Below are 19400 nucleotides of genomic sequence, written 5' to 3' on the forward strand. Positions count from 1 at the left end.
TAGACTGGTAGCCGACCCCAACATAGTTGGGAAAAGGCTAGGCCAATGAATGATAATTCAAATAAAATAAGTTGATGATAGTTCATCTAAATAAATGAAAATTGAAATAAGGAAATAATTGCATACGGAACTCAAATTCATTGTAACGATATATGCTTGGCAATTCATTTTCGTATAAATGTAATTTCAATTCATATTTTTCGCTCATGCCGTCTGGCAGTCCGACAAAATTGAACAATGGAGAAATTTATTAGTTTATTAGTTTTTTGTACATTGTTTTTCAATGTACAGAATTCTATGATCGAAGGTTATGAAAATCTGCCTGAGATAGATGCTTGGTGGGGCCCGAAAGATGAACAAGCAAACCAAGATACCAGCATCAGACCATTTAAAGTCAGATTTGAAGATGAGGTAAGCTCATTTCGTCTATCCATCCTATATTTTTTTAACATGTACGCAGCGCTTCGTAAGTGGTCTACTTGTGGAAAAAAATGGGCAAAAACCTTTATGGCCTATACCTGATATTTCATCTAATCTTTGGAGTTTCTGTGATGTGATTATATATTTGCAATGAATATGGGTACAAAATAAGGTATTAACATATAGTACCATCATACCATACGGCATGCAATAGAGAAAAAAATATCTTAACATAATACAAAAAATAAAGTGATTAAACTATAGAACTCTTAAGTAACATTGTGTTTTGTAATTATATTAACAATGTTAGGTATTATGAAAGGTTATGTAACATTAAAGAATGTCGTCATTCAAAAGAATCCTGTATTTAATAAGATCATTTATCTATTAAAATCAAATCAAATCAAATCGTTTATTTGTGATTCACAGGTATAAGGTACGTCTTAAATAAAATATGTTCATGCCGTGATCCGCCACACAGGGCATACAAATGTGAAAAAATAAAATGAAAAACATTCATTATTAGCGTATTAAATGCTAACAAATGTATCTTACAACTAGTATTACAAAAAAAGGTAATAAAAACATGTAATAGGTACTTAATATTAAAATAATTATTTAGCTGGAAAGAAAATCACTGAGACAGTAATAACAATTTTCTATCAAAAACTTAGATAAATTATGTTTAAAAATATTTATATTCTCAATATCTTTTATATTCTTTGGGATTTTATTATATATCTTAGTAGCCATATTGAATACACTTTTTTCATACAGTGGTTTTAAATCTCCTGCTAAGTTTATTATATAATCTACTTCTATTGCGAGATCCAGATTCTAATGTAAATAATGTTGAATTTTGTTTTATGAATAGAGCTGATTCTAGAATATAAATTGATGGAATTGTAAGTAAACCTAATTTTTTTGAAACATTCTTTACAACTGTCAGTTTTTTTCAAACCACACATAGCGCGGATACATTTCTTTTGACATTTAAAAACTCTGTCCCAATTTGTATCATTGCCCCAAAAGATTATTGCATATCTTAACCTGGAAGCAACATAATCATGGTATGCAACCAGTAGTGTGGGGAGGTTTACTTTTTTGGAGAGGAGGTAAAGGCCGTTAGATGATTGGGATATTTTTTTGCATAAAGAATATTAGTAGTGATGTTAACTTCTTTTTAAAAAGACTGAATGTTAGTTCTTTATATGCATGGGGTATTTTATTACAGATGACTAGCTGCTACCCGCGACTTCGTCCGCGTGTTTAGAAGATATAAGTTAGGAATTTTTGAACGGTTCCCTCGAAGATGAATAATTTTCCCTGCTTTTTCACATTTTCCATTGTATCTTCGCTCATATTAATCGCAGCGTGATGGTATATATAAATATTTTTTCAATTTGAATCAGTAGTTCCTGAGATTAGCGCGTTCAAACAAACAATGAAACAAACAAACTCTTCAGCTTTATATATATTAGTCAGGAGTATAGATCATAATCTTCAGTTGCTAGACGCTGAGGAAAATGCATGACTTCTGTAATTTGTTATGTTTGTAGGTTTATGTGATTTAGATGAAACGTCAGAGTTGATTATCGCATTTTAATAAGCTCTCTTTATATTTCGAACATCGCTGTTTCTCATTTTTACGAAACGAACGAAATTCTCTAGAGAAATTTTAAGTCTTTTGTTTAAAGATGATTTAGAAGAAGATGAGAAGATAGTTTACTGATTACTGTTTAATTTTAAATTTGATTAATAAATTACAAACATATTTTTGTAATCTCTTAAAGAAAGTATTCATACTCATGCACAGACGTTGCTTTTTTAAAATGTGGTAGACAGGCTTTAACATCACCAAAAACCAGCTATTTAAACATACCTCCGATGACACCACTTGAAATAATACACCTTCGAGCGACCTTTTTATTTTTTGGCGTCTCGTAACTTTAAATGGCCAAAAGTGAAGGATTTTTACCTCATTAAAGCAAACCCGATGGTCATCATCAGCACAAATTGGCGTTAACTGCCTGAATAGCTGAGTGGTTGAGGTCACCACACCAAACCCACTGGGCGCGTCGTGTCGCCGGTTCAATCGCGATCCACGAATGCTTGTTCTGAGTCTGGGTGTCTTTGTTATTAGTATATTCGTGAATTCTGAGGATTCAATTCTTTACGTACTGAGGCTTTCGTTTTTTTCTTGCATTAAATAAAAAGGTATTTCTTGTTACCTGACTACAGAACCTGTGTCACAATTTATTTTAGATGGTTGAAGACCTAAGATACCGTCTGAAGAACCACCGTCCTTTTACCCCGCCTCTAGAAGGCTCAAACTTCACGTATGGCTTCAACACCAATAATATGGAGAACTGGGTTAACTATTGGGCTGATTCCTACAACTTTACGGAGAGGGAGGCGCATTTCAACAAATTCCCTCACTACAAGACCAACATCCAAGGTCTTGATATTCATTTCATTTGGATTAAACAAGAAAATGTGAGTTATTCAATTTTTGTATATCTTACTTGTCTTTTGTAGTCATAAGACGGTTAATAGATCGTTCAATTTCGCAGTCTGATCTATAGTTACATGTATAATGACGTTCATTATTTGTTCTGCAAACATAATTGGGTAACACTTGTGTGTTAAAATCTTGCGCAGTTGAAATTTCTTTTGGCACCATAATGACATATTGTTAGTGTCATAAAATTGATGGATGACTATTTTCTTTTGACACATTTTCTATTAGCCTATTTTTACGGAACTTTCAAAGTCACGAGTCACAGTCAAAAGTTTCACTATGTCTCCTGAAACAGGAAACTAATATCCCATTTAATCACTATGAATTCATAGGTTCAGATTATTGCATATTATTAATGTCTGTATTGAGGCTTTCTGCTGTAAGCTTAATCTCGAATTTAGACTCTATTTGAACAATACTAAGTCTTCTTTACTTTCTAGGTCCCGGCTGGTGTTCAAGTGATCCCAATGATGATGTTACACGGCTGGCCTGGATCCATCATGGAGTTCTATAAGGCCATTCCATTACTGACTGCAGCTTCTGAAGACAGGGACTACGTGGTGGAACTTATTGTGCCAAGTTTGCCGGGATTTGGATTTTCACAGGTTAACGCAACGATAAGAACGGCAGTGTCTGTGTTCAAGATTCATGGCTAAAATTAATTGATCGGAAGAATTTATTTTCACCAGCCGGAATTAACAACTGCATTCTTGAGTATAGACGTCTCTGAGTCTTTGTTATTCTTCTCTATCTCCTGCCTACAGCATTAAATAATAGTTGACCTTTAAAGCCATATTATATCTAGTTATAATAACACTAGCCTGTAAGACTCTTTTTGGCAAAGGCGTAATCCCATAGCATGCATATCATTTAATTTACAAATTATATAAAAAATTAATATATTTATGTAAAAAAGCGACAGCGTGCTATGTTGTGGAGTTTGTTGCGCCGTTTCTTCTTCACAGCTAGAGCACTTAGGAAGCGGTGAAGGGTGGGCGATACGGGGAGCTGTCTGTATATTTTGACATTTAATAAGTGCTACTTTGCAGCCTATTTTGAATAAATGGATTTTATTTTTGATTTTTTTTAATGCCTTTCAAAAATTTTCTGAATGACACTCCTAAAGTTATTATACCACAAAAAATATTATTGTTGGTATTTTCAGGGAGCAGTTCGCAAAGGTATGGGAGGATCAGAAATAGCCGTGGTCCTGAGAAACTTGATGCACAGGATCGGTCACCAGAAGTTCTACCTCCAAGGGGGAGACTGGGGCTCACACATATGCAAACTTATTGCCACTCTGTTCCCTAATGTAAGTTAAAAATGGTATTTTTTGAGTACCTACTTTAATTTTATTTAAAAGTAATATGGGAAAATAGTAGCCGAAGATAGATCTATATGGCGAGCTATTGGGGAGGCCTATGTCCAGCAGTGGACGAATATGGGCTGATGATAGTGATGATTCTAAAACTTTAACGCAACATCATCTAACATTAGAAAATAGTATTTGTTTTTCTCTAAGTCTTCCGCAACCAGAGCTACAATTTACCTTATTTATTCGCTTAATGATTAGAAAACCTTTATCTAAATAGACAATTAGCTACTATAGACTATTTTCAACTAACTTGTATAAAAATCTTTCTTATTTTAGGAGGTTCTGGGCTATCACACAAACTACGCCATCTCATACTCTCCGGCTCCTTACGCGATGTGGATCATGGGCTCCATCAACGAAGCCTTCCAATCTCTGGTGGTAGAGCCTCAGGTAGCGGACAGATTGTACCCATTCCTTAATTTCTTCAAGGGATCCCTCTTAGGAAACGGGTACATGCATCTGCAAGCCACGAAACCTGATACCATTGGTAAGTTTTTATAAATCCTCTCACGCTTGCAACAAATGACTAGCTGTAGAGAAGTGGATGGAATAATTAAATTAAACCGTCTGCCTTGCTCAATTCTATAATAACGATCTTAACTCTAGCCTTATACCTTGTACCTTATAAATACAATAGATGGATCAGTCGATACGTTAAATAATTATTTTGGTTAGCCAATAAAGGTGCCTTTTTGTAAATATGGATATTGATTGATCCCGATTGAGACTTAGGAGAAACAGAAAAAACTTAGCAAACACGAAGTATTATCTTTTCAGAATTAGGTAAAAAGAGTAAAAAGACTTTTTAGATTTAAGTAGATTAAGGTCTAAAAAATTCTTCACATTCCTTTACTTAACCATTAATTTGTTTTCTCAGGTGTAGCCATGTCTGACAGTCCGTCTGGTCTTCTCGCCTACGTCCTCCAGATCGTATCATCTGCCACCCGTAGCGACTACACAAACCGGGAAGATGGCGGCCTTTACGAGAAATACACACAAGACGAGCTTATTGATGACCTTATGGTATACTGGGTCAACAACGCCTTTACCACCGCTATCAGAATTTATTCGGAGACTTACAATGTTAGGAATATCGAGATGGGTGTTCTGGCGTAAGTATTACAGTCGTTTTAAAGAACGAAAAATAGCTAAATGAGGTTTTATAATTTATTTTTCTGGATTCCTAACCCCAGGGGTTAAAGCGAGATTCTATAACTGAGCTTTCGCTGTCTGTCCGTCTGTTTACCCGTAAATCCGTCACCACACTGTATCGTGGTAGCTAGGCAGTTGAAGTTTTCAAGGATGACGTATTTCAGTTGAGGCTATACCCAAAAAACCTAAAAATAAAATTGTATGTTAAGATCGGTCATTAATTGATCGGCCGCATATAAAAAAGGAGGTTTGAGGGCGAGTTTCATTTGTTTTTTAGCCTATTAGTGCAGAGCCGTCTGTGCCACTAGTCCGACTCGTTCTTGACTGGTGTTTGTCTTATGTTCTTCGTAACAATGACCAAACACTTACTATCAACATTTTGCTCAGGCAAATCTCCAATGCAAGAAATTACAATCCAACATCCAATATCCAATATCTTAACATTTGTTTATATTCCAGGATACCAACAAACGTGCCATTATGGCTGCTACAAGGGAAGAGCGAGCTCAGGTATCAATCCCCGAAAATGTTACAGTTCAAGTACACAAACATTTTAAACACAACTGTTTTGGACACCGGTGGACACTTCTTCGCCTTGGAGTTACCTGAAATTTTCTCAGACAACGTTTTAACTGCCTTGACAGCCTTCAGGCAGTATTGGAGCAACAAGATTGGATGCGTGAAAAAAATTGAACCATTAAACCCGGAAACCATTGCTAGGCCTATTATCGACTTTGCTTGCAAACATTTTCCATTAGATTCTCATCTGAAGAAAAACTGAATGCGTGGATTAGCTGTAACTTTTTTAAATGATATTTGCGACTGTTGCCTTTTATTTATCGCCAGCTGTATTAAGTAAAACGTTGTTTGTTTATGGTTTATTTGTTTTTTATTCAGGAATGTTTGTTTAATAAATGGAAAGATTGGTAGCGATACGTATGAAATAAAACAAGGCGAGTGGGGTTTCAGAAATATCCATTTATCTCTAGAAGTGACATTTTGCAATGTGTCGTTCTGGAACAGGTTTCCTGGGTAATTACAACAGGGATTAGTCAAAATAAAAGAGTAACTTTTAAAATTTTAGGAAGAAGTAAAAGGACTCAATTCTTTCATTTCTCTACATATTTATTACGATGACGTGTCGTGACACGAAGAACGCATGTTGTCGTACGCCTGTCAAAAATGTTACTGCAATTCGAGCAATATTGAATTATCGTAGTTCGTAGCAGATGAGCATATATTATGTTTTTGCCACCATTATTGCTATACGTTTTCTAAAAGGCGCTTCCAAACATTAATTGTTTTTTTTAACTGTTCGTTACTACTGATTAATCGTATAAATGCAGGATTAATGAACTTCCGGAGCAAAGGACGGCCTTAGAGGACCAATCGGACTCATATGGGGCAAATCCTAAACAAGTCTTTTATTCTGCTTAGTAGTGATAAACATATGCTATGTTTACGTAATAGTGTATCTTATATTGGCATCAAATTGGAGATTCGTAGGAACTATAAAATTCGTAGCAAAGGTGATATACGTAGCAAATTAAATGGGCAAAATTGACATGTATTCGTAGCACCTTTGACATAATGTACGCAGTCCATTCGTAGCTTATGCGACTTACTTATAATATTTATACTGCTTATACTACTGACCATTTTCTATGAAATAAACGTTCGTAGCACACTTGACATTCGTTTCAAATTTAAGTAAAAAAATAAAGATACCATCCCGGACTACCAAAATAATAAAAAAGTATATCAAAGCAAGCAGCAAATAAAAAAAAAATATCAAAAAACTAGACATACGGAACTGAAATCATCGTACCAACGCGCGCTTGGCAGACTTTTCGGTATAAATAAAATTTCAATACAGATTTTTCGTTCATTCCATCTGGCAGTCTGACTAAATAACGATGAATAAGTTAATTGGAATAATAGTTTTCTGTACATTGGTTTTCAGTGTACAGAATTCTATGATTGAAAGTGATTCTGCAACACTGCCTAAGATTGACGCGTGGTGGGGCCCAGAAGATGGAAAAGCAAATCAGGATACCAGCATCAGACCATTTAAGATTAAATTTGAGGAGGAGGTAAGAGATTTCTTATAAATAGGAAACGTCAACTTGACGCATGGCCTACCACAGGACCGTAAGAATTAGCACGAGAAAGGGGAATCATAAGCCCAGCAGTGGCAGGATAAAGGCTGAGACGATCATGATGATAATGATGTTGATGAAGTATAAAAAATCCTTTTGGGTTTCGAAGCATTTTAGTCCAAGCCAAATATTAAAATTGAAAGTGAACTATTTAGATGACTTTGGTCAAGTGACGATACAAATTAAACCTGAAGTACTGGTGTAGGCTGAGAATCAAAATGGTTAGGGCTTATCAAAACTTGAAGCAGTACATTTTGAGGTGTTAATAAATTTTTGAGTATTAAGGAACAGAGAGGGCGCTCTACGCCGCGGACGGCACTGTCACGTGTTCACATCACCATCACTTTAAGAGGTGGTGTATAGCTAAGTGTTCTTAAGCATGGGAAGTGAGAACACATCCTCGTCAATAAAAGTCTGATACGACTTTCAATACGAGAGACAGAGAATTTCAAAGAGTTTATAAAAACATACTAGACGTAAAAGTAACTTATAAGGATAACTCGAATTGAGCTAGCGTGGTAATCAATCCTCAAACCTTCTTTATCATATACGGGAAGAGGTCTGTGCCCAGCAGTGGGACTATTCTGATATTATTACAAGTAACACAAACTCTTTTGAAACATTTAGTGTTTTGCCGGCGTTTTCAATTACCTGTTCAGAAACAATGGTAAAACTGAGTAAATATGAGAAAAACTTAAGCAAGTAAGTTACCGAGCATGAAACACTACCTACTTGTTTAATTTTTATTCGTAATTAATTTGAACAGATGTCTTTCATTTGCGAATATGGGTTTAATAGAATGATAAATAGTCTTCAGTAATTTATCGTTGTTGGTTTTGTTTTTAAAATCAATTGTTTCCAAGGTCGAGTTATTGAAATATACTTTCAAAACTTGCATGTTTTGGAACAAGTACCAAATATAATTCATTATAACTTAAAATATCCATTTTTTTAATTTTTTCAATAACTATACATTCAATACACCAGATCGAATATACACAATATTACAGCGCATTTATATAGAAACTACAAAATATGAAAATAACATTTCTTTTAGACAAGTGACGTGGTTTTGACAGCTCAGTACATTTGAGCGTTTTGTTAGCGTTAAAAATATAACAGTTTCCCATCACTGAAATCACAAAAGAAGGTCACAATTGCTCCACCAGTTTTTCTCATGATGAAGGACTCTGCATGGACCGATCGCGTACCTTGGTTTTTCCTGATGGAATACCATCAAATGACTCATTTCGCTCGAAAGGGAGTGGCACTCACCACGCCAAACCCACTGTGAGTGACTACCACTTGGCTACTCGTGCTGGCTAAACCCACCCATGTTCTTTCTTTAACCCTTTGTGAGCGAGGACTATGGTAACACTTTCGAAGAATCGCGGCCACCTGTGATAGTCTTTTTAAAGTGTTTTTAAGTACTCACCCTCTCCAATAGTTTATAATTGTTTAATTCTTTAAGCAGGCCCTTAGCAGATAACAAATGGTAATGGAAAGCTGGTTGCATTTCAATTTTTCTGAACTTACCATTACTTTTCTATTATCTTTGTATTATGACAAAAAAATTATAGTCTGTCAAAATCCATGACTTGTATTGCATCGTTTTTCAGATGATAACAGACCTCAGATACCGTCTGAAGAACCACCGCCCTGTTACCCCTCCACTAGAAGGCTCAAACTTCACATACGGCTTCAACACCAACAATTTGGAAAACTGGGTTAACTATTGGGCTGATTCCTACAACTTCACAGCTCGGGAAGAGTTTATGAACCAATTCCCGCATTTCAAGACTAACATCCAAGGCCTTGATATTCACTTCATGAGGATCAAACCTGAGGTAATTAAAATGAACTTAAAAACCGCCATCTAGTCTCAAACAAATCTTTTTTTTATTATGAGTACTAGATGACTGATAAACATACTTATAAACTTCTAAATCCTTAAACCAAGACATAGAACAGATAATCGTGCTCATCACACAATTGTTTGTCCTGTGTCAGAATCAACCCACGATCTCCGCTGTCCAGTACCATGGTGGTACTTGGCGATGGTAGCAGGTCAACACGTCTTGATCACCACATAATTTTTCACCAATTTGAATGTACCTCCTCTCCAGGTTCCTGAAGGTGTGGAAGTGATCCCACTCCTGATATCGCACGGATGGCCCGGTTCCTTCCTAGAGTTTTACAAAGCTGCTCCTTTAATATCTGAAGCTTACGAGAAAACTGGTTTCGCTGTTGAAATTATAGTACCAAGCTTGCCTGGATTTGGATTTTCTAGCGTGAGTTACCTTAAAAAATGTGGTAAATACATTTTTGCGTTTGTTCCAAAAGTGCTATATTTTTAATTTAAGTACGTTTAACAAATTTTTGACGTTTCAGGGAGCAGTTCGACAAGGATTAGGTGCTTCTGAAATAGCAGTAGTATTCAGAAATCTGATGCACAGAATTGGTCACAAGACTTTCTATATCCAAGGTGGAGATTGGGGATCTGTTATTTGCGCAAGTCTCTCCACTTTATTCCCCGATGTAAGTTTTTGTTCAAAGGATACGTGGCAGCCAATTAATGGCTTTGTTCGATATTGTTGAAATTCGTATAAAATATGTTGAAATCAACCTCAGCCATAATTTAATTTCGCAATTGAACATTATTGTCATTCATTGGAAATGTTATTTCCAGAAAAAAAAAAGTTCGTTTCGCATCACTTTTGTTTAGACAATTTAGTTTGTCGATTGAAACAGTCGAAGCTTGTGATTATCTTAATAGCATAAATCTCTTTAAAAATATAAAACGGCATTTATTTTTGTCGAGTATTTTTATGAATACAAAATGTTAATTCTCATGCCAAGGTATTTAAATATGAACACATTGTGTTACAATACATATCACTGTTGTATAAACACTTGATCATATACAAAATAAAATGTATATTCGTGTGTGCCTGTTTCAGGAGGTTTTAGGTTTCCATTCGAACTTCGCAGTGTCATATGCGATAGGAACATGGGCAACTTGGTTCGGTGGTTTCCCAAACAAAGCTTTCCAAGACTTGATTGTTCAGCCATCGATGGCGAACAGACTGTTTCCTCTTGCTACAGTATTTTTGGGCACTGTAGCTGAATCTGGGTACATGCATTTACAAGCTACTAAGCCTGATACGTTAGGTGAGTTTTGTACTAGAATAGAATAGAATTGATTTATTTATTTGCTTAGAATGTAGGTAGGTATTGAGGTGTTACAAATGATAAGAAGCCTTATACAATCTGCATGACGGCATGCAAAGTTTTCACTTTCTAAGAGACAATGACTTGGCTTGACTTGACAGACTTGACTTGACAGACGTTTGAAGAGACAATTTTATAATCTAAATTGGAGTTTTAGCTAATTGGAGAAAAATACTGTAATCATTTTATTATGGTACCTAACAAATATATTCTAACTTTTAATCCAAATAGCTGTTCCGTTGCCTTAGGCAAAATCAAAGCTTAACTATGACTTCTTCAAAGTTAAACTATGGGCTTCATTAATCGAAGTCTACGTGGTGTTGACTCTCAGCCCTCCCAATTGTTATCTAAGAGATCATTACAAACAAATCGATCTCTGAAATTTTCTTTTTAAATCGCCAGGTGTCGCTTTCTCGGACAGTCCATCAGGTCTTCTCGCCTACATCCTGCAGACAGTCTCTGGCGCTATTCGGAGCACCAACAAGAACAGGGAAGATGGCGGTCTCTACGACTATTTCACTCAGGACGAACTAATTGATAATTTAATGGTTTATTGGATGAACAACGCCTTTACGACTTCCATCAGAATCTATGCTGAGTCTTTGAATACAAGGAATGTTAATGCAGGAGTACACTCGTAAGTTAATGTAATTTGTTTGTTTGGTGATTGGGATAAAGAGTCTGACATTTAAAGTCAGATGAAACATGATCACATGATGAAAGTTTCGCAGCAGTCGATATACATTCTCACTAACCCAAAGCCCTCTTTTAAAATCCATTTACTTTCTTAACAAAACTTTGATAGTTCTGCTTGTGCTGCTTGAAAAAAAACTGTAAACGGCACAAATTATACCTTAACTCGACGAGAGAATATCAGTTCTTTTCTATCTATTTATTATTTAAGGCTAGAATCAATATCTGCGTCAATTTTCTGAAAAATCCGTTTAGCAGATTTTGCGTCAAAGAATAATAAACATCCACAGATGGTTACAAACTTTCGCATAAATACCTATTAGGATTCAAATTATGTCTAGGCGGCACAAGATGAAACTTACTTAGCAACAATAATTTTCTTTTCTAGAATAAAAACTACAGTACCATACTGGTCTCTTCAAGCTCTGAATGAGCTAAGATACTTGTCTCCGGCTATGTTGAAACAGAAGTTCCCCAACCTTCTGAACCAGACTATCTTGGATGATGGAGGGCATTTCTTGGCTTGGGAGCTTCCTGAAGTATTCTCCGAGAGCGTACTCACTGCCATCACGGAATTCAAGAAAGTACAAAGCAATAGGATCTGCAAAGTTGAATTGTAAAGATTTTTTTCTACGATAGAATAAATGAAAGTTGTGTTCTTAATAACGTTTTGTTTTATTTGGTTGTTGCTGTAGCTTTAATATGGAATACCTGGAACCTCACAGAAGAATCACACACACACACAGAAGGTTCACAGAAGAATCGTATATAAAATTAGTTTTTTTTTAAATACAATTATGTACAATATTATAAAATGCTATCGCTCACAACCAGTGATCATTTGCTGATTTTGACGCTCGCTGATATTCTACACCATAACATTTATTGGTTTGTGTCAAAGAGTTGTAACAAACGTCAACATCGTTTTCATCATAGGTTTCCTTACAAAAACAGGACACATTAGGATATTTCACGAAGTGACTCGTTAAAATCGGGGTGAAAAGATAATGAATTCGACCCACACTGGGATCAGACAGCGCAAGTCTCTCTCTTGCCTTATGCGCTTCCTCTTCTAACTTATGAATATGCTTAGACATTTTCTCTACTGTAAAGTGTTTATTTATTCCATTTGCCGGATAAACTTGCTGATTTCGTTGTATGTTGACTAGAGAGGATTATCATGCCTGTCTTAACAGCATTTCCACAAGCGTTGACAATGATTGACTCGCTAAAAGGTATTTAAATACCTGACAAGTTCGGCTAAATCTCTAAAAAAGCTTTTTGGAGATTCCCATAGATTTCTATTCATTTGAACGTTTCTTTACAACGCTTGTTAAACTGATATTTGTGTTAGCGACATGCTCGTGTAAATACTGTCACATACCACCACCTGTTTTACAACTTTCTACCTGCCTTTCAAAGATGTAAGGTAAGGATTGGGCAAATAATTTAAACAATATAATGTTAACAAATAATTTTATTAAATTTCAACAATAACTTGTCCATTACAGAAAGGTACTACGATTTTACCTAAAATAATCGATAATAGATTCAAAACAATTTATTTTTCATATTTACAATTCGTCTTTACAATCATCCTTCTGCTTCCTGAACATATCAAGAGCTTCGTACACGGAGTTTGAGAACAATTCAGGTTTTTCAGAGGCTAAGAAATGTCCAGCTCCATCGATGGCTTTGTTGTGGACGATGTTGGTGTAAATGTGTTGGAGCATCGGCGTCGACATGTACAGGAGGTCGTTGTCTGCCTGGATTAGGTATACCGGCACTGGAGTGCTCAATCTGCAAAAAAAATATTCTGTTGAATGGAACGAAAAGTTGCTTTTATGGTAGGATCCAAATTTCTTCAGGGTTCAGAGGTCTTATTAGGCAGGTATACTTTTTGTTTGAAAGAAATTCAACTGTCGGATATCTATGGCTGTAATTATATGGAATGCTCTGATACTAGATACGTAGGTATAGATCACTACGCATAATCCACTATGCACTAAGCAGATATGTGATCTACGAATCCTTACTCTGTTTCTGGGTGACTTAAATGTTTGTGAACCTTGGGAGTCGTTGGTTGATCATTGGCAGCTATCCAGTGCCTTTTCTAACACCGAGTACAAACAGCGGAGATCTCATATTACTTGTAATTAATTACGCTTTGTGCCTATTTTCGAGCTCTATCATAAAATCGGCTCCATTTTGATCTATTAACACCATTACGGGCAAAAAATTACAAAGTAACAAGCCCAAACTTACGAGAACCAGCCATTGTTCAAGTTCCTCATATTCAAAGTCTCTGCGTAGATCCTGCAGGCTGTGTTGAAGTTGTTCTGCATCCAGTAGACCATGAGGTTATCGAGTAACTCTTCTCTTGTATAGTGGTCTAGAAGGCCACCGTCCGTTTTATTGATGTTATCAATTCTGACAGCCATCGAAACGAACTGGAATACGTAAGCGAGAAGACCTGATGGACTGTCTGACATACCAACACCTGTAAAAAGATGTGAACATTTGTAATTGACTGCAATGCTAGATAGGTTGTTAAGCTTACCACGCAAAACATGACAATGATATGTGACATAATATTAAATTAAACATTCATAGTGTATTTAACTGGGCTAGGAGCAGTGCATCTTGTCTCCATTCCCTGATTAAATTGACAGAGGTAATTTATACAAGGGGACAAATGCAAAGTAGGTAATTATAACTAAGTAAAATGATTAAAGACCGTTACACTTCATTCAGAATAAAGCTTACCAATGGTGTCAGGCTTGGTAGCTTGTATATGCAAGTAACCGGATTTAGTCATAAGTTCCTTTAAAATACTTGTAGTCGGGTACAGTCTTCCTGCCAAATGTTTCTCAACAACCAGGTTTTGTGCGCCTTCACCAAAAGATCCCATGAACCAAGTGATCCATGATGCTGGTGAAAAGGATATTCCATAGTTGGTGTGGTAGCCGTATACTTCCTGAGAAAAATATCAAGTTAGTTCCGGCAAGAAGAATATTAATAGCAAATGGGAATATTGTGACTGTAAGTAACATGAATGAAGAAGTCAGTTCGGATATAACAAACTGACTGACCTATTTAAAGTATACCAAAACTTGAAATAAAATATTCTCGCAGACCTAAAAATAAATTATTAGAATCGTTTTTAATAAACCTTTGGGTGCTAATTTGTTTATTTTTAAGAATACCTGTCTAATGGAGTGTCCATTCAAATTTCGTGAGTATGATTCATATTTAAATGATACAAAGGTTTTCTCAAGCGAATTTATCGGGATTGCTCTTTCGTTTGAGGTTTAACTTAAACCTTACTTACTCAACTTGTGATACCTACATAATGTGTACCTAGCCAGCAAGTTTAGTATTTACGCTCCTAAGTTTGGTATCAATATTGCTACGTTATTCATTCCGGTCTGTACTAATTCCACTCACATCAGGGAACAAGCTGGCCAAGTTGAAACAGATGTACGCGCCCCAATCTCCGCCGTGAATGTAGAACTTCTCGTGGCCAAGTCTGTGCATCAGGTTTCTGAATATCACCGCCATTTCTGTGGCTCCTAGTCCTTGTTTGTTGGTAGCCTGAGGATAATGTCACTGGTTGTAATGAAGAACGATACAGTTTTATTGAAACAGACAGTGGTCAGCACAACGATAGGTACTACTTTTATGATCTGGCGTAAAGTTACTAATACCACTAGCACAAAGAGTTATATGAAGTAAACAAAATTATAAAAATGAAAATATTTTCATGTAAGTATCTTGACTGTTATCAGAATCTCATACTTTTAACCTAAGTAAAAATCCATGTGAAATCCAAAGGTTTTGAACATTATAATGAATACTTACATCTGAAAATCCAAATCCTGGTAGACTGGGAATGATCAGCTCGAGAGCGTAACCCCTTTCTTCAGAGACTTCTGTTAACAAGGGAATGACCTTGTAAAACTCAAGCACGGTAGCAGGCCAGCCGTGCAACATCAAAATTGGGAGCACTTCCACACCAGCGGGAACCTTAACAAAAAAAAAATCAGACGACTGCGGTATCCTATGGTTCCCTGTACCACGAAACTACTCAATGATAGCCAAGTATGGCTAGAGCCTTACTTCGACTTTGATCGACAGACGGATTGCATTTCAACTGCAATCCAACCGAAAGTGCAGTTTGAACGTAGTTCAATTGTAGTCGGCATGCAATCGGACTGCACGTTTTGGTCTGCAGTTCTATTGCAGACGTGTCATTGGCATTTGCAATTTGCGGTTTGAAATGCAGTCCGCCTGTGTCAAGCCTAAGAATGAATATGAAACATGTGTAGTATTTTATCTCTAGTTTACAAAAATGTAGCTCAGTAGATGTCACTCCCAGAACTGATATAGTTCTGATTTGTTTATTGCTCAATGATCTCGATGTTGTTCTTAGTTAGCCTACAGGTTGTCTATTTGGATCAGATGAGCAAAAACATTAACCTACGTTTCAAAGCTGAACGAGTTCCTAGGATTTTGACAAAACGAAGGCGCTAAGCAATCCTGTTGACAACTTAAATTGTGATAAAAAAAACGTTGTAACTACAGTGAATTTGTTATTGATTTAATAAAGACAAAGTGGCCTTCACAAACGAAAAAGAATACAGTTTAAACAACTGTTTTCTGTATGTATAACACCTACTTAATTAAAAATCATAAGCATATAATCATGACACATGCTTTTGGCAAAAACGAATTGTTTATATCAAATTTTTAACTAAGTAATTAAGACTGGATTTTAGAAGGATTATTTTAGGTATGGACGGCGCAGATTAGGACAGTTCTCGAATCAACAATGCCAAAACTAAGACTGAAATACTGGTTTTTAATGCCCATGGTAACAGGAAATATGGATGACAACGATGTTTTCCTAATGTTCGTTGGATACTTTCAAGCATACAATTGGGCATGTTTCTTTCGTCGTTTGTCCAAACAAACACAAAAATATATTAATCAAAGTCGCGTGTCGTCACTTTTATATCGTATAATTCATATGAACTTTGATTGGTCAGATAGAGACACGTGTGTATGTCTATCATGTTGCCGTTTAGGTAGAACTTGACAGGTTGCGGTATTCCTAAAATCCTAAAGTTTATTTGTCATCCGACTGATTTATTTTTCAATAGCCTATTTTTATGGAGCCGTCAAAGTCCAGCTTTACCGGGTATTTTAAAGCAATCGCGGTTTCTGTTAAACCACGCGCCGTGAAAAATACGGGCATGGCGATTAAGATTATTAGATTCTATAGTTCATTAAATTTTCAAACTTTACAGGGACTAGGTGGGCGGCAGCCTATTATAGACCTGTTAACCAACGCATTAAATCCAATTTTGGTAATTACTTTTAATAAGTCATCCCCATTCTATTGTTTCTTACCTCGGGTTTCACCCTAACAAAGTGGATGTCCAGTCCTTGGATGTTAGTTTTGAATTGTGGGTACAAGTTCATATAATTTTCCCTCTCAGTGAAGTTATAAGAATTGGCCCAGTAAGACACCCAGTCGTTCAAAACAGCGGTGTTGAATCCATAGTTGAAACCGGCATCCTCCAGGGGCGGTGTGAAGGGACGATGGTTCTTCAAACGATAGCGTAGATCTTCGATCATCTGTAAGTAATAAGAATGTAAATGTCGTTGTGTAAATTCCAAATAATGTTTTAACAGCTGTATCAATACGAATAATTTTTAATGAGTTTTTGGAACTATAATTTGTATTGAAACAGTCTGAACGTTTTGCTCAATATACTGTTTATTATTAAATGATGTAACGGTTTACTCACGCGTATTTATCGGGGTAGCCGAAAATATACTGTTTTTTTGAAAATTAGTAAATACATATCTACATTCTTATACTCGGTTCCAGAACTTCTGATTACTCCAAACTTTTAGGTCGATGCTTAATTGGGCTTATGGTATATGCTTAATTGTCAATAGTTTGGGGGTTCTATAGTTGCGCCGTCATCCTCAATTCTCTTATATTAGTTTTAGTTTATTTCCTACTCTTGACCGAGGTCTACACATACATCAATGTTATATATGAGCACAACTCAAGATTTCGTGTGTTTCGACTTAAATATTTGTGTAACCCCGTGACGTAAGCTATCAACTCCTTGGAGACGGATATTTTCTAGTCAAGGAGATTACCAGCAGTACGCATGAATGAATAAAACTCACCTTCTCTTCAAAACTGATTTTGAATGGCCTGATACTTGTATCGACGGCCTCCGCTGCGCCTGGTCCCCACCAAGCATTTTCATCGGGAAGTGGGATATTACTTTCGATCATGGCGGCCCGAACGGCCACCACCACCGCACAAAAAACTAAAACCTGCGTTAAACCTCCCATTTTGAAGTGAGCCTCTACAATGCGAATGGCTCCACGAAACAGTATTTTATATACCTGAAAGTTAGTGTTTACTTTATAAATATGTTTTGTTTTAAATGAAACTTCAACGTTTACTGGTTTGTCTTGCCTCTATAGGTGAGGTGATAAGTGAATATTCATTATAGATCCCCTTTTTTGAACTTTTAGTTCTTAACATTAATGAACATGTAACTCAATCTGATTTATATCGGTGGTTTTCAGTGTTTCGTAACCAAATGTTAAAAACTGAACCCTATCGATGGGGTTCTGCTGTCTATCCGTCCGTCACCAAGCCGTATTTCATGAAACGTGATAACTTAATGTTTGTATATGAAGTATATCTGTAGTCGCTTCAAAAAAAAAACGGGATAACTAACTAAACTAAATTAAAGTAATCTTAAAGTTACGTGAACCTTATTACGAAAATCACTAGGCTACGTTACAACGAATTATAATTTATTAACAAAATCGAGATAAATCTAAGTTATAATGAAGAGAGATGTATAATTTTGACTGCACGGTTAGCCGAGGGGTTGAGGAAACCCGACTTAAAACACATATCCCCAATTAAACCCCAATTACTATCCCAATTATTAATTTCAAAAATGTGTAATTCATGAATGCTTGTCCTAAATCTCTGTTTTACCCCCCAAAACCCCCGCGACACAAGGATTAAAGTACCTTAGAGAGACATACGTTTTTATAAAGACGAATAAAATTGTAAAGACAATTTACAATATGTATGAAAACCTCTGTCCGATCCTTGAAGGACATAAAAGTGACTTTACAGACATGCAAAAAAATATACGTAGAAAAGCTCTAGGTCTTCATGAAACATAAAAATAAATTTATTTAGCAGCATTTTATGACCCCTGAGTGACATAGGAACATAAACTACTACAGGGCAGTCGTTTGTAATTACAAGACGTTTTTACTCAAGTCGTTTTATTTTATTGTTTGACCCTTGGCACCTGTATAATTACTTGAATACAGTGGAGTTATTATAATTGTTTTAGAATAAAATAATGGTACAACCTTCTTTTCGTCTTGGTCTACATCTTTAGGTAAAATTGTTATAACACGGATTTGACTTTGTTCATTGAATCTAGAGACGTCTTATGGCGGCCGTGACGTTTTATTTTACCCTTTTCTAAAACTCAGTTTATTGCATCATCCCAGCCTGCCAACTGGTTTTCAGAGTTTCTAGCTTCTGCAATGGCCGGGACACACAATTTAACGTGACTTCCGTAACCCGGAGGAACTCGTTGTGATATAGATGACCAATCATAGACCCATCCACGCAGTGACCGTAGCAAGCATACCTAAATCTATGATCGACCTACTTGCGTAGTTGCAGCTTAGCCATGAGCTCCTCTTAAACCCACTTTATTTTTAATTCAATAAAAATATGTTGCAATTGGTGCGATAACAGTTCATATTAATATAACATTAT

The 19400-nt window shown here is 36.1% G+C and overlaps 3 protein-coding genes across 3 annotated transcripts; 2 read left to right on the forward strand and 1 right to left on the reverse strand.

Moving 5' to 3' along the window:
• The first annotated feature begins 222 nt into the window (after nucleotides 1-222).
• On the forward strand, nucleotides 223-6349 carry LOC113501156 (juvenile hormone epoxide hydrolase-like). The gene is made up of 7 exons (XM_026882201.1): nucleotides 223-411; nucleotides 2686-2916; nucleotides 3382-3546; nucleotides 4107-4253; nucleotides 4593-4803; nucleotides 5194-5428; nucleotides 5928-6349. The coding sequence occupies exons 1-7, from the start codon at nucleotides 238-240 to the stop codon at nucleotides 6247-6249; spliced, it is 1485 nt and encodes a 494-aa protein (XP_026738002.1). The 5' UTR covers nucleotides 223-237; the 3' UTR covers nucleotides 6250-6349.
• A 1007-nt stretch (nucleotides 6350-7356) lies between these two features.
• LOC113501157 (juvenile hormone epoxide hydrolase-like) lies at nucleotides 7357-12178 on the forward strand. The gene is made up of 7 exons (XM_026882202.1): nucleotides 7357-7561; nucleotides 9247-9474; nucleotides 9754-9918; nucleotides 10019-10165; nucleotides 10588-10798; nucleotides 11261-11495; nucleotides 11940-12178. The coding sequence occupies exons 1-7, from the start codon at nucleotides 7385-7387 to the stop codon at nucleotides 12169-12171; spliced, it is 1395 nt and encodes a 464-aa protein (XP_026738003.1). The 5' UTR covers nucleotides 7357-7384; the 3' UTR covers nucleotides 12172-12178.
• Nucleotides 12179-13010: 832 nt separating this feature from the next.
• Nucleotides 13011-17959, reverse strand: LOC113501158 (juvenile hormone epoxide hydrolase-like). Its single transcript, XM_026882203.1, has 7 exons — nucleotides 17759-17959; nucleotides 16964-17191; nucleotides 15413-15577; nucleotides 14999-15145; nucleotides 14318-14528; nucleotides 13817-14051; nucleotides 13011-13351 (listed from the first exon to the last, which is right to left on the reverse strand). The coding sequence occupies exons 1-7, from the start codon at nucleotides 17927-17929 to the stop codon at nucleotides 13126-13128; spliced, it is 1383 nt and encodes a 460-aa protein (XP_026738004.1). The 5' UTR covers nucleotides 17930-17959; the 3' UTR covers nucleotides 13011-13125.
• Nucleotides 17960-19400: the final 1441 nt, after the last annotated feature.

The sequence above is a fragment of the Trichoplusia ni genome, chromosome 15 (assembly GCF_003590095.1).
Source record: "Trichoplusia ni isolate ovarian cell line Hi5 chromosome 15, tn1, whole genome shotgun sequence".
Classification (NCBI taxonomy): domain Eukaryota; kingdom Metazoa; phylum Arthropoda; class Insecta; order Lepidoptera; family Noctuidae; genus Trichoplusia; species Trichoplusia ni.